The sequence below is a fragment of the Oncorhynchus keta genome, chromosome 34 (genome assembly GCF_023373465.1).
Source record: "Oncorhynchus keta strain PuntledgeMale-10-30-2019 chromosome 34, Oket_V2, whole genome shotgun sequence".
Lineage (NCBI taxonomy): Eukaryota > Metazoa > Chordata > Actinopteri > Salmoniformes > Salmonidae > Oncorhynchus > Oncorhynchus keta.
In genome coordinates, this window is record NC_068454.1 from 60018221 (window position 1) to 60035899 (window position 17679).

The following is a 17679-nucleotide window of genomic DNA, read 5'->3' on the forward strand; positions in this document are numbered from 1 at the left end:
GGTTGGCGCCCCCCTTGGGTTGTGCCGTGGCGGAGATCTTTGTGGGCTATACTCAGCCTTGTCTCAGGATGGTAAGTTGGCGGTTGAAGATGTGGTGTGGGTGGGGTGCTTTGGCAAAGTGGGTGGGGTTATATCCTTCCTGTTTGGCCCTGTCCGGGGGTGTCCTCGGATGGGGACACAGTGTCTCCTGACCCCTCCTGTCTCAGCCTCCAGTATTTATGCTGCAGTAGTTTGTGTCGGGGGGCTAGGGTCAGTTTGTTATATCTGGAGTACTTCTCCTGTCCTATTCGGTGTTCTGTGTGAATCTAAGTGTGCGTTCTCTAATTCTCTCCTTCTCTCTTTCTTTCTCTCTCTCGGAGGACCTGAGCCCTAGGACCATGCCCCAGGACTACCTGACATGATGACTCCTTGCTGTCCCCAGTCCACCTGGCCATGCTGCTGCTCCAGTTTCAACTGTTCTGCCTTATTATTATTCGACCATGCTGGTCATTTATGAACATTTGAAAATCTTGGCCATGTTCTGTTATAATCTCCACCCGGCACAGCCAGAAGAGGACTGGCCACCCCACATATGCTCTCTCTAATTCTCTCTTTCTTTCTCTCTCTCGGAGGACCTGAGCCCTAGGGCCGTGCCCCAGGACTACCTGACATGATGACTCCTTGCTGTCCCCAGTCCACCTGACTGTGCTGCTGCTGCTCCAGTTTCAACTGTTCTGCCTTATTATTATTCGACCATGCTGGTCATTTATGAACATTTGAACATCTTGGCCATGTTCTGTTATAATCTCCACCCAACACAGCCAGAAGAGGACTGGCCACCCCACATAGCCTGGTTCCTCTCTAGGTTTCTTCCTAGGTTTTGGCCTTTCTAGGGAGTTTTTCCTAGCCACTGTGCTTCTACACCTGCATTGCTTGCTGTTTGGGGTTTTAGGCTGGGTTTCTGTACAGCACTTTGAGATATCAGCTGATGTACGAAGGGCTATATAAATACATTTGATTTGATGTATCGCAATATCTTGGCCAACAACCTCCTTCCCTCAGTGAGAGCATTGAAGATGGGTCTTGGCTGGGTCTTCCAGCATGACAACGACCCGAAACACACAGCCAGGGCAACTAAGGAGCGGCTCCGTAAGAAGCATCTCAAGGTCCTGGAGTGGCCTAGCCAGTCTCCAGACCTGAACCCAATAGAAAATCTTTGGAGGGAGCTGAAAGTCCGTATTGCCCAGCGACAGCCCCGAAACCTGAAGGATCTGAAGGTCTGTATGGAGGAGTGGGCCAAAATCCCTGCTGCAGTGTGTGCAAACCTGGTCAAGAACTACAGGAAACGTATGATCTCTGTAATTGCAAACAAATGTTTCTGTACCAAATATTAAGTTATTCTTTTCTGATGTATGTCATGCAATAAAATGCTAATTAATTACTTAAAAATCATCCAATGTGATTTTCTGGAATTTTAGATTCCGTCTCTCACAGTTGAAGTGTACCTATAATACAAATTACAGACCTCTACATGCTTTGTAAGTTGGAAAACCTGCAAAATCGCAGTGTATCAAATACTTGTTCTCCCCACTGTACATTGTTACTGTCCAAATACTTTTGGAACTCAATGTGTTGTTTTGGCTCTGTACTCCAGCACTTTGGATTTGAAATCATACAATAACTGAGGTTAAAACGTGGACTGTCAGCTTTAATTTGAGGGTATCTTCATCCATATCGGGTGAACCCCCCCCAAAAATAATTGAAAATAGTCCGCCCCTTATTTTAGGGAACCAAAAGTATTTGGACAAATTCACTAATAGGTGTATTAAAGTAGTCAAAAGTGCAGTATTGGTTCCCATATTCCTAGCACACAATAACTACATCAAGCTTGTGACTCACAACAAGACTGCTGACAATCTGCACTTTAACCTCCTAGTCAGTCATTGTATCATTTCAAAATTATATGAGCCAAAACACCAAAAAATGTGTCACTGTCCAAATACCTTTGGACCCCACTGTACATCTGCCATGTGAGATTACATCAGATACTATGTCCCTGAGGTAAAACCGACAGACTGAGAAGGTAAATGAGAAGAACACTAAGGTGAATGAACAATTAAATCAGCTAAAGTTCAAAGCTTAGTGAAATGATTAAACGAGGGGGTGGCAAATTTAACAGAAACCGTTTTCGGCATCGATTGGTGCCATTTCACTGTAAAGTGCTATTTCATACTGTACTGTGCACTCCAACTAGGAAACACTGTAGCTACCGTCAGCAGAATAAAGTGCACTGGAGTGTGAGCCCTTAATGAACAGTTCCTTAAAGTGTATACTTACATTGTACCAGCTCTGCATTTTCTGCAAGGGAAAGAAAGAACAGCACACAATCAGTGATGAACAGCATCCAAAAGGCACCTCCATCCTTAAACAGTAAATGTAGAGTCTTATCTATTTTGACATTCATGTAGTTGGGGAATAGGTTAAAATGGGACACTGCGGAAAAACTAGCCATTTGGCCTGTACGACGTTCCTTGATGTTCTGGTCATTCATCAAGCTTGCTGTGTGCGTTTCTATCATCTCTGACTGTTATGTGTGTAAAAAGGTCTAATGAAGCTGTTTTTATCTTAATATTACATCATTTCTGTGTAAAAAATGAAGTACCTTACTGTGATTAAAAACAATCAAAATGGTCAAAAATAAACAAAATAGCTTCTTAGCAAAAAGCTTTTCCTTAAGCAAGATTTTTGCTAAGACTGTCTGGGAGTGGGGAGGGAAAAACTGAAAACGAGCTGTCATTGTTAGGTTAAGAACTCCATCCCACCAAAACAGGTTGAAATGCCAGGTGGTATTTTCAAACAGCTCTTACACTGACATTTTTATTATTTTCTAAATGTCACAGTATTTTTCCAAAACTCGTGTTTTTGACTGCACTGGGCCTTTAACGTTTGGCTTGCAGCCCATGATTCATGCATTGACAATCTGCCCACAGTCAATCTATTCCAAATCCATTTAACACTGGCCGTGTCCAAAATCTGGCTCGTCTACTACTTAAGGCGTCCGTCCGCCTGCTTCCCAGCCGAAACAGTTCGCAAGAGATCCTGCATATATTATGACAACATTCTGTGACGTTTTTTGCTCGTTTTGGAATTTGTGAGTTATTTTTCGGGGGACTTCGTCTGGTCGGGCACACAACATTTTTTCTGAAGGCAAGGCGAAATTCGGATCCAAAGTCTACGCCCCTTCGCCGGTGATTGGTCAACAGTTGGGATTCTTCAATAAAGTCAGTCAATCAATGACATTTGGTGCACATTTTTTCATTAAGAAATACTGCACCAAACATTTTAGTTAGACGTCAAAGTGTGCGACACACTCTCTGCAAAGAGTAAAAATTAATGACAGATTTCTTGAGTTATTTTAGATTAATTCAGACTATTTTGAGGAAGTTTATACTGGCTATTGTGTGTCAAAATGGACAAACAGTACTATTGCAGCCTTTTCTAGTTTTTCCAGCAAGCACCCTCGTTCGGTTTGACGAGTTCCACTAGGCGCCAGCCGAACTGAAGCATGCTGACGCCATTACTTAAACTGTGTACTAAACCACATACTATATAGAACGTACTGATTCGTGAAAACAAAATGCAGTAAGCAACAAATATCAGCATACTAGGCATCCTACGGAGAATGTATACTCTAATGGCAATTGCTTTTACTCCCTTCATTCATTCAATTTTGATACAGCGCGTCCCATCAGCTGATTATCAGCTGTTGTCACACATACGTGGGTCTCGAAAGACTATTCTCTTCCACACGTGTTCAGCGAATTCTATTTGATTAAATGTCGAAATGAGTATGACATCCTGACATTTAAAGCACCACATTTCACATACTATTAAAAAAGTTACTTTTTTCACAAGTATGGGTATTCTCACACGACCAATGACTACTGACTGCCTGGCTGTGTCCCTGTGTTGTCATGTTTGTTCTTATCTCTACATTAAACAGGGCTGTGTTCAGCAGGGCACATCGTTGTGGAACGTTCAGATAGAAATATAGTATAGAAATACACAAATGCCTCTGACATGTAGACAAAGGTATCACGTCATGCCATTTCTATCTGCAACACGCCACCTCCTTTTCCTACTGAATATGGCCCCGGTATATTGTTGACATAACAAAATGAGAGAGCGGCATGAGACGGGGCACCCTTACCTTGGCATTGCGGCTGAAATGGCGCGAGGCGATTGGGTAAGCGGAGGCAGAGAGCAGGGGGCTGTCCGAACCCCTCCTTTCCCCGCTGCGCTCCCCCGGGCCACCCTCCGCGTCGCTGGTCCTGCTTCCACCACCACCACTAACCCCCAGCACCCGGCGGCGCAGAGAGGGGGAGCTGCCAGGGGTGCTGCGCGGAGAGTTACTGGCAGTACTGAAGAGAGAGACGGAAGAGGAGAGATTAGTGGTAGGCTAAGGGAAAGAGTACAGACATTCATATTCATGTCATCCTCAAGATTTCACAGTGGCCAAAGATGTAAGTAGTTAAGGCCATCTGGCCATGCTGGAAAGGATGGAAGTACTGTGCTTTTGTATTTAGCTAAAAACACACTAAATCAACAACCACTAACTCTAACCTTTCTCCCAACTGATTGGTGCCGATTATAGAGCGGTCAGACACTGTCCATTCCTATATAGCCTAGATATACTGCCTGTGGCAGTGCAGTGGTATGAACCTTGTGGATCCTTCCTCTACCATCAACATAAATGGGAAAAAAGCACTGCTTGGTAATAGTACAGTAGGTCGGGGCTGTTTCTCAATTGATCTTATTTCCAAGGCACTGGAGCAAGAATGAATATGCCTACATGAGAAACGCATTAGGGCAGAAAATATTCAATGGAGAGTTTTATTAAGAGCACTTTTATCAAGTTAGCATGGTTGTGTAAGCATACTACACACCTGTTGTCTTCCCTCTAGTGAAAGCAGACATTCTGAACTCAAAGACAAGGTCAAACCTATATTGCTGTCATAATATGTGCATCTCATGTTCAGAGTTCAGGTCATGGCCCCGTAAAAATGGTTATATTGATGCCATCATAAACGTTTCCATGGTTGCAGCCTTGCGCTTCATTTGCAGTTCGGTGAAAACTAACAACCGCCTTCTGTTTTGACTCTCAGAAACATATCGTACTAACGAGCTATTAACACACAAAAACAAACAGTCGCTTTCAACAGACACTGTGGTCTACTTGTGTGAGCTCATTTGATCATTTTGTTCATCTCGAACAATAACTCATACCCCACACACAGACACTGAGTAATCACTCCACTGTATACAGCCACAAGCATTTATACACTACCATCAACCTCTAAATCAAATTGGTCACCCCTTCCCCTCTCTCTCTCTCTCTCTTCCGGCACCTTCTGTTTCTCTTTGCTTTTCTCAGTGTCCCCCCTCCCCCCCAGTGTTTTTTCTATCCATAGCCTCAGCTCAGTCAGCTTCCCCTTCTCCCTTGCAGCCTCCCTTCCCTTTCCTCGGCCCTGTCCTCCAACTCTTCTCTCATTACTGCCAAAGTGCATTGAAACCACACTGGTCCAATTGCCGGTTGTCATGGTGACCAGGGGGGCGGGGGGGGGGCGACTAGGGGTTAATATCAGCATTATCGCCAAGGTAACAACCCCCTTGTGAAGAAGAAACCCAATAGTAGCTGTGATTCTGAATAATGAAATCATAGGAATGAGCCAACACTTGGGGTGATGCCTGCTAAAAAGCACTTTATCCATGTACAGTACAGTTTGCGGAATCTCGGTCCTGGGGCCCACCCGAGGTGCACATTTTGGTTTTTGCCCTAGCACTACACAGCTAATTCAAATAACCACATCATCAAGCGTTGATTATTTGAATCAGCAGTGTAGGGTTGGGGGTGGGGGGGGACTCTGCAGTACAGTACAGGTGGGTGAGGATTCAGTAACATCATTGCAACTAAATTGTGTGCACGGTCAAAGTACATTAGGACTAATTATATCCGCATACAGGCCTACCCACCTACTCTAATAGGCTTGTTGTTGTGTTCAGTCTGGGACAGTGTCCCATAGAGATCCTATTCAATTACTAGAGGAGATATGCAATTGAACACAAAGTTCCAGAATGGAAAATGGCAGCCATATTGGTCAGGGAGAATTCCAAACCAGTCTAATTGGAATTAATTGCAGTAGAGGTATAATCCTAATTTTCCTTATGCAGGAAAATAAAAAGGTATGTGATATCAGAAATTGTGTGAGAATTATTGTCAATCTAAAATATTGTCATATAATTATAGTTTAAAAGTTATGCACATTTTTGGTATAAATAGCCTATAAAATATATACAAACAGACCATAAATGTAGAAATGTGTGTTTTCCTGAGAAGCTGAGAGTGCTATTATATGATACAATATCAGTAGGCCGACTTGTTACATTTACAACTTGTCTAAATCCTATCATCAACTGATTTCAGACCGTGTATGGCTGTGGATTGATTGCATGTGTGAATGGGATGTTACAATATTGGCAGTTGACTTGACAAATGAACGGAATCATTCCTCTAAAAAAAGCTGACTGGCTGGCTAGCTGACATACAGTGCAGATCAGCTCTTCAAATTCCTTATTTTAAATAATATCTTATCACAGAAATGGCAAGCCGTGGTTGACTCAACTCCCTGACCAAAATGGTTTAAGTTTATCCTATTATAAAGAAGGTTCATGTCCTTTCTAGTATTCTAATTATATGGGGTGTGACCCTTCAAAATGTCACTGGTGTGACCACACCGGACAGTATCGTGCTCGTGTCAATCTGTCAGTGAGTTTACAAACTAAATCACACATCATGCAATGTAGAGGTGCAAACGACTGTCAAATATTGCATACATTTTGTTTTGAGCCGTTTTTAGAAAATGACTTTCATCCAAGCACAGCCTACTGTACGCTAGCACCATTCATAGCGCTTGTCAGACAACAGAATGTAAACAACGACATGGTTAGAATGTAACTCCGTGAAATCGCACTGTCTATGGAAGTATGCGTTATACAATCACAATAACAGATGCTGTCAGAAATTAGCCAAATTAGGTCGCGGATTTCAGACTGCTATAGACGCACAAGTACAGCAGACCCGGGTGCCCGAAATGGCCATTAGAATCAAACGACGTTCATTTCCTTTCTACCAGCCCATCATTCAATATGCAATCACTGACCCTCCCAGTTTCCAAACCACATGGATACGAGTGTAGCCTATACCTTTATGAAATGCATTTCAATACGAGGACAAACAGGCGAAATATTTCCATTTGGAGGGCAGACAACTCCATTACGTAAATAATCATTTTGCCACTTACTCCAACATGTCATGAGGTGTTTTAAATTTGGACGTGATGTCCACACGCTGCTTCATAGTATCTGTATCACTAGGGCACCGGTCCTGTGTGCACTGCGCCGAGCCAGCCGACGCTACACTGTCCATCCCGATGTCTGTTTTGTCGGATATAAAAACGCACAGGGGTCCCCGAATAGAAACGAGCACTTCATGTGCGACCTGTTTCACTTCCCCATCACCAACATCCTTCCCTCGCATCCAGGCAGGTAGCGCGACCTCAACCAGTCTCCTATTCCGTGTCTGGGCAAACTAGCGTTGACAAGCTGCGCCCATAAGTAATCCGTACTGAACACACAGGCAGCAGAGAGAGGGGGAGGTGGAGGCACAAGAGAGGCCATGCACGGATGTACAGTAGCAGTGCACTCTTAGAGAAAAAAAAACTAGGTGCCATCTAGAACCTAAAAGGGTTCTTCAGAGAACCCTCTTAGGTATAACTATTTTGGTTCCATGTAGAACCCTTCCCACAGAGGATTCTACATGGAATCCAAAAGAGTTTTACCTGGACAGCCAAAGAACCCTTTTGGAACCATTTTTTTCCTAAGAGTGTAGAGTTGAACTGGGAGATAAAATAGGTTTTTAGAGGACTTATTTATTATTGTCATTTTAAAATCAATAAAGACAGTACTGGGAAAGGTTATGAAAGAGTAAATGCAGACATGAATTAGGGCCAGTTGTAGACAGATTATATATAGGCCTAACATGGTGTAATAAAATATCACAGCCGTTTGCTAACATGGTTTATCACACTGACTGCAATTATCCCGCACTAAACAGTGCTGCCCGCAGTGTCCACCTGACCGAAGCCCACCCAGTCGTTCAACCCACAATCGCTCTGTCCATCTCTGGATTAGAGACCCACTGAGTAGGATACATCATAATCCATGCTGTGCAGATCCCCTCTTCTCTTGCTCGCTCCCTCCCTCTCTCTTAATCTGCTTTTCTGAGGTACAGGAGTGCCTACTGTAATCTCTTCCATTCATAGGGCAGGTGGGGATGAAGAAGGGAGCAAGAGAAATAACATGTTTAGACAGAGAGAGAAAAATAAAGAGTGGAGGAGGCAAAGAAGAATCTGGTCCCTAGCACATTCAACAGAAAGTCACTTATTACCAAAGAGCAGTGGTTGCACAACGTCAGTGGGGAGAGATCAATGTTCTTTGGGCTAATTAGTTGAGTGGGGTTTTAGGCCTGTGCTCAGCACATTTTCAGGTGAGGCCCCGTTCCAAACTATCTAGCAGAATAAATGTCTGAGGCAGCCTTCTGCTAAGTGGGAGACCTGAACCAAAACTCACTTAGTCAAAGTTAATCCAAACATAAATATGATGAACTGGGGGCGACGCCTCAAACATAGGCTACAGAGAGACAATGGCTTGGCCTGTAGACAATTGATCTGCAGTTGTTTTTGTGTGTCAATGGATTATCAAATGGGATTATGTGGCCAGCAGAGAGGTGAATTGGAGGGGGGGGCAACGCCAATTACTCAATTAGATATCCGTCTGCCAAGCAGGTCAGGCCTAAACAGACAGGGAGGACATGTATCAGCTAGTAGTTTTCCCTTCACCTCAGTTAACTTAACCCCAGTCTGCAAGTAATGTTTGACGAGTTGTTCACAAAAAACAGCCCATGGGTAAAGAACATATGCCTAACCTACTTTTTAAATGTGATGCTTTTAGTTATTCAGCATCAAGTGTGCATTCAACAGTGGTGGAGTTGGAGATAATATGAACCCCTCCCCCACGCACCATATTACTGTCATCCATCCTCTGTTACCTAACAGATTATGGAGGAATGTTACAAGTCATGTTTGTCTTACATTAACACTTTGTTAAACCGCCAAAGGAAGTGCAATCTTTAAGATGTTTACTGATTTCATGACTGGTGTTGAGACCTGATAGCCTAACACAGAACTGTTGGCTATTTACGAGGCCATTTACTAGCTTTATATTGGAAGATGTTGCCGCACCGTCGCTCAGACTATCGCCACAATTCTGCTACTGTTCAGACAGTTGTGCAGTCAGTGTTGCGCAAGTGACTGAGGTTTGATCACCAAGGAAAAGTGCTTTTAAACCACTGAGGAATCCAACTTGGTCTCTGATAGATAAAACACACAACACAGCTGTCCCCAAACAACAAAGTGTTGGAGTCAGCCAAAAGGAGCCTATAGACTATGTAGCCTCTCTGAGGTTTAAGGTAGAGGTAAAATCACATTAGGATAAATATTAGCCTTAGTCTACTAACTACCAAGTCTCTACAATAGAATGACTGGGAGATGTGGCTACACAGCATCTTGTAGGAACATGCCTCGCATAACATATCTCGCATTTCTCCACGTCAGACTGCTTCACACACGAGTTGTTGGCCTCTGATTCAAATCAACTGCCGCCCCCACTAAACACCCCAGAATACTTGACTGTATTAAAACTCATTATTTGCATTAGAATCCTTCCATGTTCTTCCAATGCAAATCGTTATTCAGATCCCCATGGAAATCAGCCGTCTGTTGAGACCACCACAGCTGACACGCAGAAGTCATTAGCCGAACCATAACTAAAACGCCTTCATTGGCCTTAATCATCCGTTCCCGTCAGGGTGTGGCTGTCAAATGGTCAATGATTCTCATCTACACTGTGGGTTTATTTCATGCAACAGGACAAAAACAATGGTAACCAAAGACATGAAATGAACTGGCTAGTGTTTTAATGGTATAAGAATACTGTGCCTCATTGTATTAATGCGCCCAGGCTAAATGGGAATGAGTCCAAATAGTCTCAGGCCTAATAATTTCACATGTCCTCTCAAACATCAGAGACGACCGGCTAGTGTTACAAAACACCGGAATGAAACAGAAAATGCCTGGATTTCACAACAACTTGATCAATGAAGTATTGATGACAAGATGACTTCATCATTCATAGCCATGCATGGCCTTTTCTGTTTTATATATGAATACCACCAGCACTCCCATTTCTCACTGTATTACCTGCCTGATGCTCTGACTGCATCTAGAAAAGGATTCAGTCAGAACCTAATGTATTGTCATATCATTTGATAATGGCAACATTCAGATAACAACAGGAGTATGAGGTGTGTACTGTAGATAAACAAAGCTCTTGCTTTTAGATGATGCATGTAGCCTAAACAAACAGCACTTGTGTGTTTGCAGTGAACGGGTGTTGTTCATACTAACAATAGGGGTGCACTGTTTTCATTTAGGCCTGCACACTTGCATTTTATTTTTTCCTATAGTGCACTGTAACATTTCGGGTTTCAGTCTTACAAACTCCCAACTGTAAATCCTTCATTTTTAAAACTAGAATCCTTAGTTGCTACATACATTTTTTAAACTTAAATTTCTGAATGAATGATTCAATGATCAATGAAATCATTGATTAAGCATTGAATTAATTATATATAGCCATTGATTCTTGACGATGACAATTTAATGAGCTTAGTTCATCTGGCGTACCACATTTTTTATACTGTAAACAATGTAAAAGCAAAAACGATTATTTTGACAGCATTGATGGTCAGTCCTTATATCCATAGCTCGGTCTATGAATTTGAAAGTGGTTACATTTATCCAGGCTCATCCCTTAGCTTTTTACCAAAAAAGAGGCGGGGTGGCCGCTTTGTTATTGTTTCAACTAATTCATATAGATTTAACCACCTTACATAGAAAATACAGGCAGTATCATTAAGGAGCTGTAAAATAATGTCAGAGGTCTATCTAAGTAATGTGTTTCATTAAACAAAACAAAAACTGGGTCAATAAAACTGGTTGGTAAATGAACAGGACAAGGGCACAGCTGTTCATTTGGAGCGGAGAGAGGAACACCCTCTGCCTGCCTGGATGGCCCTTTAACAGGCCCACCGAGGACACTGGTGGCAATGCAGCAACCCCTCCCATTGGACGGAGGTGACATCAGACGAAGCGTGGGCTCCTATTGGCTGGCGGTGATGTCATGCATTCTAAGCAGGATGAGCGGTGCACACAAACCCACCTCCCTGCTCCTTGTGACTGACCAAGTAGAGGTCTCTTTCTCTCTCTCGCTCTCAGCTACAACAGATAGACCTCTCGTTTTCCCTAACATTTCATTTAGCCTACTCTCTTTTCAGCCTCATGCCTTTGTCTTCATATGCTTATTTCTCTCCCTCTCTCAAAATGTTACAATTTCTCTTGAATAGAATTTAAGATGCAGGCTTACTTCAATTATGGCGAGGTAGCACCTTTAATATTGTGACATGGGCTAATGGTTTTGTTCTCTGAAATACTATAAGAGCATGATGAACATGTTCCTCTGCCTGCCTGACCAAATCAAACTGTGATATAACCCAGCTTGGAGTTCACCAGGACTTTAACAGCATAATCTGCCCTCTGTGGTTTTAGTGCTTAACCAATAAGCCCGGTCTGCTGTGCCTTTTCCAAATAGTTGGCTTGTGGTGTGCCATTACAGAAAACTCCACTCCAGTCGCTGTCAAACAACAGGGACATCTTTTATCTGTGACAACATAGTCTCCTCATCTTATCTAATGTAATATCAGTGAAGTATATAGCATGTGAATGATCATTTAGCCTAATGCTTAGACATAAAATGCACTAAGTGCCTTATGTTACAGTTTCCTGATTCAGTGCATGACAAGGCCATGAACCAAAGTCCTGCAGCTAGCAGATAACTGAGCCCATCCCTAGATGGGAGGGCCTTGAGGGGGTTCTGAAGTGAGTCTGCAGGGAACCTGAGGCCTCTGGCTGCCTGCCTGTCCTAGAGAGGAGAGAGATGGAGAGCAGAGCACTGACCTGCAGCTGTCCCCGTCAGACTCCCTGCTGAGCAGACTCCTGAGGGACCAGCGTGAACGCCGGCCGGGAGACGAGCTACGTGACCAGGAGGTGCGAGACGACGGGGGTAGCAAGAGGTCCGAGGAAGGGCCCAGGACCGCGTCCTCCACGTGGGGTGGCAAGAGGGGTGAAGGGAGAAGTGAGTGGCTTCTTTGAGCAGCGCTCCCCTTCAACCTCCCCTCCTCCTCCTCAGTGCCGTCCCACCGGGGTTTGAGTGACTCCTCTTGTTCTCCATCGCTCCTCTTCTTGGTCCAGGCTCTGCTCCGGTGAGGGCGGGAGCACCGGTGGCGGCGGGGAGGCCGGGGGCTGGGAGAGCGAGACCAGGCATCGGTGTCTGAGGACGGGGGGAGGATGTTCAGCGTGGGGATGGGGACGAGCTGCGTCATGGAGCCGCTGCTTTCTGGTCCGGTGGTGGCCAGCACTGACATGGTCATCATTCTCAGAGCTTCTTCAGACCAATTGTTTTACTTCAAAACACCCAGATGAATGATGCAGACACCAAGTCAGGATGTTGAGGAAGTCGGTCTGAGATGCGATCACAGCTTTTTGGTACAAATCAATTGTGGACTGGTCCTAGACCAGCTAGGCTAACATTTGTGAATGTACCTCATGTTTCCAGTGACATCCAGATGGTGCAGTATGAAAGATCCCATTATGGAAGGCAGGTTTCATTCTCCATGGTAATGTAGGGCATGACACTAGGTTACAGCCGTTTAGCTTCACCCGCTAATTTTAGTCAATAATGTTGCAGCCAGGGTGGGGCCCTCATTTAATTTAATACAATGCAGTCTTCTCTTTTCCAACTCTCCACCTCATGCTCATGCTCTGGGCTTCTTTGCATCTTTTTGTCAGTCTGTAGTTTTGTTCCTCACTTCCTCCTCTTCTTCTGCAACTCTCCCTCTGTCCGATGTCCCCGTCTCTCCTTCGATGCGCCTGCTCTCCCTTTTACCTTGAGGCAAGTTCACAGGGCGTGCAGTTTCACAGTTGAACTTGCAGTGAGAGATAACGATCTATGTCCGGATGTAGCAGGGGGCTGAGAAGAGAGACTGTAGTATTGGCTAACAGTCTAATTCTCCCTTAATAAACAGAAAAAAACTAACATGGTAGAAAATCAGTTTTCTGGACAAAAGATGATCCCAGTTACTTTGATACATGTTGATGTCTATTTCTATTGGTTTTGTGATCTGACCTCAAATGGTATCAGGAAATACAGCATGACACAGATGGCTTGTGAATTATTGATCATCAGAGAGACAGATCGATGGAAGTTATGTATTCCGTGTCCAATATCAGTGGTGTCTGATTTCTTTTGATGCATTGTTTGGTTGGAAATTGCTGTTAGACAGATTTTGCAGGTTTGCTCCCTTCTGGTATTAAGTCAGTAAAAGTGATTATAGCGCGCACTTGGGAGTCAAATGGAAAGATTATTGCTATTCAAGCACTTTTTAAAAACAAAAAACATATACAACGCGTACAACAATCCTTTATCCCATCTCCAAGATCAGCTCAAACACCCCAACATGTCAACATCTCTTCAAATCTCAAGGTCCAGCTCAACCACATGAACATCCCCTCTTTTCATTCTTAAAGCTGCAATATGTAACTTTTTGGGCGACCAGACAAAAATCACATAGGATGTCTAAGAAACGGTAGATCTGTTCTGTGTGTGCTATTTCTATGCTTCCCGTTTTACTTTCGGTTTTGTATACCAGCTTCAAAACAGCTGAAAATATAACATTTTTGATAATGGGAAAAAAAAATATTTCACAAAGGTTTAGATGGTACAATGATTCTCTACACTATAAATCGCTTGTTTTGTCACAAACTGAAATGAGACAAACTGGAAATGGTGGAGCGATTTTAATCGACATAGCCAAATCAACTATCTCAGCCAGTCAGTCATGGCCAGCACTGATGATGCCGAACATATATTATATTGTCAGACATACATAATGTATGTGTATATATATATATATATATATATAGTCTAGGTGCTTTTGACCAATTCAATGCAGGCACCTGTTGATGTCAAGGCCCAAGCCCCACGGTGTATTTGCTCATCTGTTTGCGCAAGATAAATCTTGGCATGCTCTTGTTTGCTCAGAGTAATCAATGGTAATACTGGTGTGACCCTCTCCATCTTTACTTCATACACAGCCATATCTTGTAAACTAGCAATAAAAACACCAGAGATTCAGGTGGGCATTAAACAATCAACAGAAAGGACTTCCCCAAATCATACTTCCGTAGGTGCAATACTAACGTGGCTCCAGTCTTAAAAGTCATGATGAGACAAATTCATGGATAAAATAGGATCGTGGCATTGATGACAACAATTCTGTTCAGGCAGGGCCAAGAAGTTACTGGGTAACAGTTGGGTTGCTAATATTCACAACTTCAAACGGGTTTCAATACAGTAACGGTATCCAGTCTGTATTCAATACAGTCTGTCTAGTTAGCTAACTAGTCTTTGGTCGGTACAATAAAAACACATTAGTATTGTAACTAGTTAGCTAAAATTAGCCTAGCTAACTGGCTTGCCAAGCTTTCATTATCTTCATAGCCTCTGAGGAAGTTGCCAACAACGTGCTTCTATATTTGATTTGCTTGTTGTTTGGGGGTTTAGGCATCTGCTGATGCAAAAAGGGTTTTGTAAAAACATTTGATTGATTGCACAACACAGATTGTAAACGGTTAACCGTTGCATTCAGTCCTACCTCCCATTTGATGAATTTCCCCCATTTCGATTATCTTGCTCGGCTTCGAAGACAAGCCGAGCGACAGTGCGAGGAGCGATATTAAAATCCACTTTTTCACAGGATCCCATTAGCAGCATCCTTTTGAGAAGTTAAAACCCTCCACTCCTACTGCCAACACAGCAGGCAGCTCGCCGGCTAACGTTAGTTAGCTAACCAAACTTCCTGGCTGAATATACACGTAGCTAGCTACTGGTGGAACATAGAAGCAGTCAATGTATGTTTATTCTGACATTTGCCTAGTTGAAGCGAGCTAACTGTTGGCTAGCTAACAACAACACCCTTAACTAGTTATACTAACGCCGTCGCAAGCCAGCTAGCTAGCTAAACACCGGGTAACGCGCTTCGTTGTCTGCTAGCTGATGGTCTGACGTTAACTGGCTTGCTAAACACTACCTACATTGCTTTCTGGTATTTCTTGTGCTTTTAGCTTGTTGGCTTAAACATCGACGATGTTAAACAACAATGAGTCTTATATGGGAAACTTTAATGTTTCACATTTTTGTGTCAAGCGCTTAAGTTGTTGGCTAAATAACTTATGCAAGATAGAAATCGATCGAACCCGAAAAACGGAATCTCAACAGAGCCAAACAAAAACTTTGAAGAGGGGGGCAGCAACAGTCATATATATTGGTATATTTCCTGACTACTTCTAAAATGTAACATTATGTTCCGAAGCAACAAAAATATCTAACTGTGGGTTGATGTTTCTCTAAATTCTTTAAAATATTGCTAAATTGCCAAAATGGTTACATAATACATTTAAATTATAACCCAAACCTCAAAACTTGTGGTACAGTCTGGTTATAAGAACGCTGGAGGACAAATAACGGGTTCTCATGATGATGGGAAGCATTTTAAGCGAATCAGACGACGCTATATCCGAGTAGGGAGGGCTTAAAACTGTGAAACTTTATTCAGCCACAGGTGACTGAATCAACACCATCTCAACGATCAACACTAGAATACAAATTGCATTGGAAGCGCCCACAACAATCTGTCAATCTGTAATGCCTCTCAATTAATGACTTAATACCATGGGAGCTGTTTAAACCAAGTCCAATAATGCATATAGAAATGTATAGAAGGGCAGGAATAGACTTGTTGCGCCCTCTTGTGATTGAAATATGTGCAGTCACAATAATGTTATGCAAAATGATGACCTTAACCACGCTTGAAACTTCACACAGGAAAAGTACAACTAAATACACAAATATTTAAATGACTATGAAACAACCTTGTTATTATGGATTAATATATGTTTATTAGTCCGGATCTCACCTTTATGAGGTAGGTCACACTGGCCCACCATTGCTGCAACGATTGCGTGTGTATGCTGCTATCGGCTAGTCTCTCTGAGCTGTAACTGATTCATTTCGGGCGGAGCTGAGATATACTTTATCCATATAGTCGAATCATTCGCGGCTGCAGGCGCCTGGGCGAAGGACAGGTTACCTTGTTCTGGAAGAAGACTGAAAGCAAGAAGGGGATATTGACAAGGAACAAGAGCATTTGGTTGCACCACTTGGACATTAAATCAGAGAGACAACAGACACAATACAGTTACCTATTTTATACTAATAATACATAATAATAATAACAATAATAATTAATAATAATAATTTGAGTAGCCGAAAAAATGTATGATATAAAGGTATAATATTTAGGTTACTATGAAAGAGAGGCAGGGACATGGACAGTGTTCATACACATATTTATTTACACTAGTAAATTCAATATGCTCTCTCCGCTCACCCTCGTTTCTGTGTAGGCCTATATTGTATAAGTACATGTGTAACTAGGCTATAACGTGACAAATAAGTAATGCTGTTACCTCAAAAACCTGTGATAAACGTTTTTGAAGAAATAGACTGCTCAGTCTACAGTTTGTCTACATCATGATTGATACTTCAGGGACAGGTGGGCTACGGGGCTGTATGTAAAATGCACAGAAAGATCAAATCAATAGTCTAATCAATAAAATACGTTGGTATGTTTGTTTGCTACATTTAATATGATATATAAAACAAATTAAACAAATTTATCACACTATTATATGTCCATACCTGAATAATGTTGCTGGTAGAAGCTGCTCCTCTCACAGGTGTTTATTAGTTTCACTCAAGCTTCAGTTTATCAGCCTATTTCACAAGACAATTATCCCGGAGAATAGCCAATACTGGTCGCAATTACTTAGCATTTTCAGAATTCCCTCTTTGGTTTACATTTTTGCGCTTCATGGTAATTACATCCCATTATAAACACTTGGACAGCTCCAGTTCCATGGTGCCAACGACTCAACGAGAATCTGAGTTTATGCCTGCGCCAACCACTTCACGTCACAGAGAGATGTGTTGCTGAACGCTTCCCTTCGCAGAATGGGGAGCGAGAAACCCGATCTGGGCTAAAAATAAAAAACACCCGCATGTGTGGTTTGGAATAAATAGAGGGGAGGTGTGGTGTGTGTGTCCTATGCAGGAGTGGTGAAAGCAACATAACAAATGGACACCCCCCCCCCCCCCCCCCCCCCCCTACATCAACAGGCATCAGTTTCATACACAACTGTAACTGTGTTTATCATGAGTCAATATTTGTGTTAAATCTTTAAAGTTGTCAACCTCAAGGCCTAGGTATACCTGTGTGTGTGTGTGTGTGTGTGTGTGTGTGTGTGTGTGTGTGTGTGTGTGTGTGTGTGTGTGTGTGTGTGTGTGTGT

The 17679-nt window shown here is 42.8% G+C and overlaps 1 protein-coding gene across 6 annotated transcripts in view; it reads right to left on the minus strand.

Annotated features, from left to right (window-relative positions):
• Positions 1-17324, minus strand: part of LOC118367398 (protein Aster-A-like) — a 41719-nt gene extending 24395 nt beyond the window's left edge. Inside the window, exons 1-6 of one of the 6 annotated variants that reach the window (XM_052494202.1) lie at positions 17032-17324; positions 16800-16898; positions 16247-16437; positions 12171-13242; positions 4190-4400; positions 2317-2337 (exon numbers count right to left, since the gene is read on the minus strand). In XM_052494202.1, coding sequence (XP_052350162.1) covers positions 2317-2337; positions 4190-4400; positions 12171-12646 — 708 coding nt within the window. In that variant the 5' untranslated portion in view covers positions 12647-13242; positions 16247-16437; positions 16800-16898; positions 17032-17324. Of the gene's footprint in view, positions 1-2316; positions 2338-4189; positions 4401-7340; positions 7685-12170; positions 13243-14926; positions 15550-16246; positions 16438-16799; positions 16899-17031 lie in introns of those variants that run through there. The other 5 variants (XM_052494203.1, XM_052494206.1, XM_052494205.1 and 2 more) reach the window with 5 other exon arrangements.
• Between the last annotated feature and the right edge of the window lie 355 nt (positions 17325-17679).